Raw genomic sequence first — 8,531 nt, 5'->3', positions numbered from 1 at the left:
TTGTGTAGGCATGGTACCAGAATTGATAATATGGGATGAAGCACTTATGTCTAAGTGTCAAACGATCGAAATGATTTTCCGGAGTTCTAGAGATACATTGGATATTAGTGAACCATTTGGTGGAAAATTAATGATTTGGATGTGATTTATGTCAAGTACTATCAGTAGTTCCAAAATCGACAAAGCAGATACTGTAAAAGCTAGCTTGCCAAAGTTATGCTTCTGGCCTCAAATGGAAAGTATTCAACTGACAAGAAATATAAAGTAAGAACATATCCAGTATTCAGTGTCTTCTTGCTTTGTGTCAGAAACGAAGAAGAGTATTCAATAAAAGATAATTTGATTCTTCCTGAACGCTTGGTTATCAATCCCAATGGTAATGGTAGTGCATTTAATAATAGAAATATTTCTATATTAGATTAAAACGCAATTTGTGCAAATCGCATGATAGAATTAAAAAGATATCTTAGCTAGCAGAAATGAATATGTTGATCAACTAAATAAAATATTGATTGCAAAATTTTATAGTAAAAACACAGTATTTTTCTATTTTTGACTCAGCTAAAAATGATACCAATAATTATTACCAAAAAGAATACTAAATACTTTAATACCAAATGGCCTTCTACCATACATGTTTCAAGTTTATTATTTTTTACATATGTTAGTGTCACAATTTATAGAATAGACTAAGTTAAAATTGATATTCCATTGTATATAGGTTGATATTGAAGAAAAATATGCCTGTCATGCTACTGAATAACTTAGATACACCGAATAGCTTATGTAATAGCACACAGATAATATAAATAAGTTTTGCTAATAACGTTATATATAAAAATTAAGATACTGGTCAATGTGCTTCTAAATATATTCTTATCCCTGGATTTAACTTTCATCTTCCGAAATTAAGGAGTACCTTTTTAAATTTGTGTGAAAATAATTTTTAGTATGTTTATATTTTGCAAACATAATAAATAAAGCACAAGGATACTCATCCTAAATATTGGACTATATTTACCGCAATATATTTTCTTCCACGAACAACTGTATGTTTCACTTTCAGGGGAGATATCAAGATCGACAACAAGAGTTTTGGTTAAGGCAGAGCAACCAAAGTATTAGGAGGAAACATACACAAAAAAAATAATGTCCACAAAGAAATGTTCGTTAAGATACCATCATATTAAATATTTTTAAACTATAATACATAATTATCCAACTAACATGACAAAATTGATCATTTGTGTAAGTTATGATGATGTTCTTTTATTTTTAAATTCATGTATTATGCTAATGTAATAATATTTTTCGGCATTTAGCGATTGTTATATTATTATACATAAAATTTCTTTCATTAACTAAATTTTTTTATTCCTTCATATAAATAAATATCCAAATCATCACGTGCCAATATTAACGTGCAACCATAGATACTAGTATATACATACATATATATATATATATATATATATATATATATATGTATGTACACTTTTCGGCTAATAAATTTAATTTTGATTAATCCGCTAATTTTATATTTTGACCTAAAATAACTCGAGAATTAAGAAAACGTTGTCTTTAGTGAGTATAAATATCGTGTTAAGATAACCATAGTGGACTAGAAAATAATAATAACAACTTAAAACACACGAACCAAAATGATGCGAGTCGGAATAGTACTATATAAGTAGAAATATATTGAACTTCAACGGTACTCCATTATAGCATCAGAAAAGTCTCCTCCAAAATCCTATTCTCCCGTGCTTCCCGCCAAAAAAGAGAGACGATGAAAGGTCGCCGGCGACGATTTCTGGCGCCAACTTCATCTCCGTCTCCTTCTCCGTCAATCGGCGATCTCCGTGTTAAGTTCTCGCGGATCGTTTCGCATCACGAGCAACTCAAAATCGCCTTCAATCAGCTCGATTTTCAGATCCGAACTGGCTTGCAGGAAGTACGTACAAATTCTTCAAACTCGTACTTAAATTTTAATTTTAGAATATATTTATATTCGATCTCTCCAAACATGAAGCAAATGGAGAGTTGTGGATTTTAGGTTTAAATCTGGTTTTAATGCCTGATTTTTTATGTTTTAATTTGAAGGCGGCAGACGTCTTTGAATCATTAGCTAATCCGCTGATGAAGCTCGTAGGACTGAAGACTGTTGAAATGGCTGAGGAAGGAAAATTTAGTACCGTTGTCGTCGATTATAATAATTTTTGTGCCGATGTACTCTACTATCAAACTCCTATACTCTGTTATCTCCGTGTGTTTAATCAGATATCTAAAATTTTAAATGAGCGAGTTGATAATCGTGAAGATATTAAACTCCTAAGCATATACGGTCGTTCAATTATATGTTAACTTTTTTGGTGACAGGACTTTAAGAGAAACGAGAATGGAGCTGAAACGATGGTGAGAAACGAAGCAAGCGAAATTGAGGTAACAAGTAAACGCGTTTTGAGCTTGTGCATGCGTTAGTAATGTCATATTCACTTCTCGTTTATGACTGTATTCCGCTGAACATGAAGCTCCAGATGTTAGTGTAATTTATGTATTACGTTATTCGTAGTGGTGGAAACCTAGTCTTGATAGAGAAAATATCTAAGTATAAAATATGAATACTTAAATGATTATGAAGTTTTGAAACTTGTGAGAGTTGCAATAGTCTCAAACATTTTGGAAGAGAGTCGCTTAAGTTAGAATAGGAGTATGTGTGCATGATAATATGTATATATCCGTCCGTAATTGAACTGTGAAACTAAATTGAAGAGCCAATGCTTTTCAGCAGCTATGAGTGTTATTATTTTCATTCGAAGGACAAAAGCACGAAATCAGAAAGTGAAATTTGAAGTAATAACTATGCTCCATTTAGATCCGAAATTCTACCTCTTACTCTGTGTTCGTGTATCCCAATATCTTGTTATCTTTTGGTGGTAGAGACAATGTTAGTAAGTGTTCAACATGGAGGTCTAAGCTGAGTTTATAGTAAGGTAGATTGGCTATATACAACCAGATGGATGAGCAGTGGCGGATTTAGGGGGCGCAAGGGTGTTCACACGAACCCCTTCGCCGAAAAATTACACTGTGTATACAAGGCAATATCTGGTTTCTATCTCTATATATTATGTTTTGAATTCCCTTTACATAGTCCAAAAGAATGGCTTAGTGGTCAAGGGGGTTCAAAATCATTATGAGGTCATTGGTGCAATTCCCACTAGCTACAATCTCATTAAATTTTTTAACTTATTCCTTTTTGTACCCCTTAGCAAAAGTCCTGCTTCCGCCACTGTGGATGAGTACTTCAAGATGTTGGCAAATATACTATTTGTATCATTCTTCATGAATAACACGACTTAATGAATTGTTGGGATTGGCTGACTCTTTAAAAGATTCACATGAATTTCCACAAATTGTTTGAATCTAGATGTGAACTAGGTTTCTCAATCTGCAAATGCAGGAAGCAGGCTATATAAATAGAGCCAAAACAGTTGGCAAAGAGCTAATTCAGAAACAAGAAATGCAGCTAAAACATTTGATCCATCTGCTAAGACAAGTTGAAGCCCAAGTAAATTCAAGCCAAACCAACATTCTTCAGACCCTTAGTGACCATCAAACTTCCATACATAATGTTTTCAAGAAAGCTGTGGCATATGTTTCTGCCATTCACCAGAGAGGTGAAAACGATAGCACTTCTGTGATCACAATTCAACTTCTGAAATACATATTTCGTCTCGTTGTTGCTACACTGAGCTCGGTAGAGTCTGGAGTGGACAACCTAGTGGACGAGCTAGCTAGAAAAATGTGTAGTCCAATGGTCGACTATGTGAAGGGTCTTAAGCTTGAAATCAGATCAGGAAGATGCCATCACCTATTGAGCATAGTGGAAGAGATGGGAGGAGCAATGAGAACAGGGAGGATCGAGTTGGAGGAAGCAAGGAAGAAAGCAAGAGTAGCAGAACATAATAGACTTGATGCATTGTACAAGTTGAAGAAATCAGAAGAAATAGCAAGGAAGCACCAGTTCCTCTTGGAAGCCGAGAACGGATCAAAGGAACAATTTGAGCATGAGAAGGTATTCTTCTTACTTGATTAATTTACTGCAAATTCACTTGATGCTAACCATGTTTTGGCCTGACGAAATGTGTTGGCAAGGAGTGCACTGACTCTCAGAGGCCTTGCTTGTTGATGAATTAAAACTACCCAGCCCATACTGCATACGCTGAGAACTCCAGCTACTCTGAGTTATTGTCGCTGTCTTGATTTGGTCTTTTTATACCAAAACTTTTTAAAGTCATTAGCTTCTTGATATGATCTTCTGTTATTATTTTAGAAAATTATGATGATCATTTTTCCAATTAACGAATTCAATGATTGTTTAGACTACACGCTTCTCAGGATGCACAAATGCTTATGAAGAAATATGAAGAGATAATGCAAAATTTTAATTTGGAAGAGATTATCTGAGACACCAGTCATTAGCTCACAAATGCATTCTTTGCCTTCCCTTGTAGTTAGACATCGTGCTGCATTACAACTTTTCATTTCCCCATTCTTGCTAACTTTTGTGGGATTGTAGCATCATGGGAATCCAAATTGTCATTTTTTTCATTTTAAATGTCAAATGCATATTGCTGTAAAAGGGTTCAGATAGGAGCTGCATTTGGGAAATATCGTTTCTGCTCATATGCTAAATCTTTTAGTGCTACTGACTGTACTATTGCTTGTAAGTTTTTTATCGTGAAGCTTGTTGTGAAGGACCAGGATCATGCTAAAGAGGACAAACTTCTGTGGGAGTTGCTTAAAAAGAAGAGAAAATTGGGCATGGGAAATGGGAGCAGTAAACCATGTGGCCTTGCACTGAGCCAGTTGAGTCCACAAACCCCACGCTTGGTTCCCTCCTCTTCACCTACATACAGTTCAAATGGTCACCATTTGCTACCCAAGATACCCCTGGGCTCCTCACCTTCGGTGACATATCCGCAACGTAAACCTCAGAAGAAGATTACATCCGGATTTCGTACTTAAAACTTTTATCATATGGAATTAGGCTGTGGCTTGGTTTTGGTAACTATACTTTGATAACCTCTTTTATTTTTACTGCGAGGGGCTTCATTAGTTTGCAATTCTTGCATTCTGTTATTCCATCATGTTGACAGTATAAAAGTAACTTCAGTGTGCATTCACTGATTTAATTTTCCAAACCAAGAAAATATCCTCTGTTGTACAAATGCATCCACTGCTATGTCCCAATTGCAGTATTATATGAGTGAGAGAAACATAGGTGTTATCCTCAAGAAAGCAGTATGGTTTATAGTTTAAACAATAGTATGCAGTTGCAGTAAATGACATGCCACCTAATGTTATCACATATACTGACATAAATAAGCAATCCATGTACCTAGTCAGTTCAGTATGATAACATTTCTTGATGAGTTAGTTCAAAAGATCTTCCACAGAGGTTAGCTTAGCAGCTAAGGAGATATTAGAAGTCTAAATTGGACTCCTCTTCCCATTCTTTTTTTAATTGAAGTTTTGTTATTCTCCTGTTTGTGAAAGCATATAGCACGTATTCATTCGGATTGTGTATCTGACTGTCGCATATTTCCCATTTACGCACACTGCTGCTCCAATAAACATTCTGCTTAGGGGTGTGCATTCGAATCGGTTTATCGATAAATTGAATCGATTATTGGTTATCGAAATCGAAATCGAAAAAATCGAAACCTTATTGAAACGATAACGATAAGCATATGTACAAATCGATAAGGGTCAAAATCGAATCGATAAATCGAATGCACACCCCTAGACTGTAGACACTTGCTAAATGAGTAATTACCTATTTGTGTAGATTAATATAACATACAAAATGTATATATATTCCGCTACTATTTTGAAAGCGGCTATACAATATTATTTTCCCTAATCTATACCCTTTCCTTTACCCTAAGTCCCTTACCCTATTATTTCCTCTACCACATTTAAGGAATCATCATATTTAAAGATCAAGGGAATGAAGTTCAAATTAATGGAAAACAGAATTAGCCGTGATGATGTGTTTTGTTTTGTTTTGTTTTTTTATACCGTTGGAGTGTTGGTGGCATACATTTGATCCCTTACTTTAGTTTTGTTGCATGTGCTTGTTGACACAATTTTTATATTATAAATGGTGTTCGTCTTATTTTAGCTTCTTTTTGTCCATATTAGTTAGGTGCGTTTATAGCGATATACTTTCCGTGGAATCCCGCAAATTTTTTTATTGGTGTAATCGATAACCGAATCGATAAGCCCCCAAAATCGATAAATCGAAATCGAAAATATCGAAACCTTATTGAAACGATAACGATAAGCATATGTACAAATCGATAATCGATAAGTACTTATCGATAAGGGGTCAAAATCAAATCGATAAATCAAATGCACACCCCTAATTCTGCTCAACTTTTTCCTTTTTCGTTTAAATGAATAGAAAAGACAAAAAAATACGTCTTCTGAAACAAAATTGGGCTGTTGTAATTGTTTATCGGGCTTTTTTCACTTTTAACCCGTGCCAGAAACTATTTACATTCTGTAGTCAAAAAAGTGTACAAAATTTGTATAATTTGTGTATATAACATATAGAATGTATATATATACAAAAAATATATTTTTTTTGACTATTATTTTGAGAGCAGCTATAAGTGCCATTTTCCCTTGTTTATCCATATGGTCCACTAAGACCAAGTTCGTAGTTTTTGGACTGCTCCTATGGTTTGGGCCTTAAAAATCCATCCGCTAGATGGGCACAAATTTCCATATATCCACCAAAAAAGATAGAGATCCGAGTAGGATTTCACAGACCCAGAATGAGAAATATACATGGATGGGCACTTTTTAAAGAATATTTAAGAAAATATTAGTAATCTTTATTTATTACATAAATGGAAGAGTTTTTTACACTAATAACATTTAACCGTAAGTTTTAAAAATAAATGAAGACCACTAAATGCGGGATCTATTTTGATCCTTATTAATGTCGTTGCACCCCCCTCCCCCCTCCCCCAAACACAAACACCACATCCGTTCCTCCTCATTTTTTTTTCCCGCCCCTCAATTGTTTTACCCTTTAACTTGAAAAAAAATAAAAATAAATTGAGTATACTTGTGCCATTTATATAATTAAATATTGCTAATACATAAATACCAGAATTATTATGTAAGTATTTTCTAAATAAATTCGTAAACACGGAAGCAATATACATGATACAATTATTATTTGTAAAATTAAAATGCTAGAATTATCCCGTGAATACTTAATAAAATTATACCTTTTATATAATTAAATATTTAAATATTAATTATGTATGCAATATACTAAGAATCAATTCTGGTGGAAGTCATATTCTTACGGTAAATTCAGATAATTGAAATACAAATGCATTGAAGAACAATTCCACATTTTTTATAATTATACCATTATTATACCAATTATATAATTAAATAGTGATAAGTAAATATGCAATATAACATAATTATTCCATAAATATATCTATAATGTAAGTTCCAATTAATACAGTATATCATTGTTATTATGCCCGCTAAATTCTAAATTCATTGGAGTTATATTGATCTTATTTCCAACGAATTGGATACACTTCAAATATAAATGATATTTTAAAGTATTTTCTCATAATATTTTTTATTATTGTTCTTACTTTTCAATTCTTAGTGGTAGTATATATCAATATACCTATTATATTCAATATATATTATTTCAATATTTGATTATTTTCTCAATTGTTGATTGCCTTATACATGCTTTATCCCAAGTTTATTTATAATAACTTTTATGAATGGAAAGAAATCATTGAGATCCTAGTTTGTTCTCAAACGTGAAATATGGGATGTAGTTAATTAGAACATGGACAGTTTTGTGATAATTTAGTAACTGAAAACGTGATTCTCGGTCCAATATTATAGATTTCTGCTAGGAATGTAGTTAATTAGTTGCCATATCTGTTAATTACTTATTGCTGCTGTAAGTCTGTAAAATTTTCTTAAATTGTGCCTAATTATGTCTTCCCCCCCATCTTGATGGCAGCCCTTGTTGTAGTGTAAAGACTCGAAATGCGTATTGGATATTGGAAAATTGGTCTTCTGTGTATAAAGGATTTATAAGTTGGGTACACAGTAGGTGCAATAAAGGATTTAAATTATATAGATTGATTATAATTTAATTTTATATTGCTGTTGTAATTTAACAGATTGTTATACATGACCTACCATATTTTTTAGCTTTTCACCTCATTCTTAATAAAGATATAGTTACATATGTAGTTATCTTCTAAACAATCCAACAATGTAAAAAAAAATGGATTGTGGGTATATTGATTATTAAATGTCAAACTTACAGTTATCTAATATCTTCTACTTTCATGAGAAAAATGTAACATGAGACAGTGATTAAAATTTTATTTTTCTCACTCACGTGTACATGATTCGTGTAAATTAGAAGCACGCAGACTAATACGTAGCTGAGAAAGTTATTAAAG

General features: G+C 33.0%; 1 protein-coding gene across 3 annotated transcripts; it reads left to right on the top strand.

The window, feature by feature from the left end:
* Positions 1-1,731: 1,731 nt before the first annotated feature.
* On the top strand, positions 1,732-5,150 carry LOC109242053. Of its 3 annotated transcripts, none has more exons than XM_019408883.1 (5): positions 1,732-1,954; positions 2,104-2,229; positions 2,380-2,442; positions 3,461-4,075; positions 4,765-5,150. In XM_019408883.1, the coding sequence occupies exons 1-5, from the start codon at positions 1,790-1,792 to the stop codon at positions 5,026-5,028; spliced, it is 1,233 nt and encodes a 410-aa protein (XP_019264428.1). In that variant the 5' UTR covers positions 1,732-1,789; the 3' UTR covers positions 5,029-5,150. The 3 variants fall into 3 exon arrangements, with proteins under 3 accessions (XP_019264428.1, XP_019264427.1, XP_019264426.1); XM_019408882.1 differs by having other exon boundaries at positions 4,759-5,150; XM_019408881.1 differs by having other exon boundaries at positions 4,747-5,150.
* Positions 5,151-8,531: the final 3,381 nt, after the last annotated feature.

The sequence above is a fragment of the Nicotiana attenuata genome, unplaced genomic scaffold (genome assembly GCF_001879085.1).
Source record: "Nicotiana attenuata strain UT unplaced genomic scaffold, NIATTr2, whole genome shotgun sequence".
NCBI lineage: Eukaryota > Viridiplantae > Streptophyta > Magnoliopsida > Solanales > Solanaceae > Nicotiana > Nicotiana attenuata.
The sequence above is the reverse complement of the archived record's forward strand: the minus strand, read 5'-3'. Positions and strand labels throughout refer to the sequence as shown.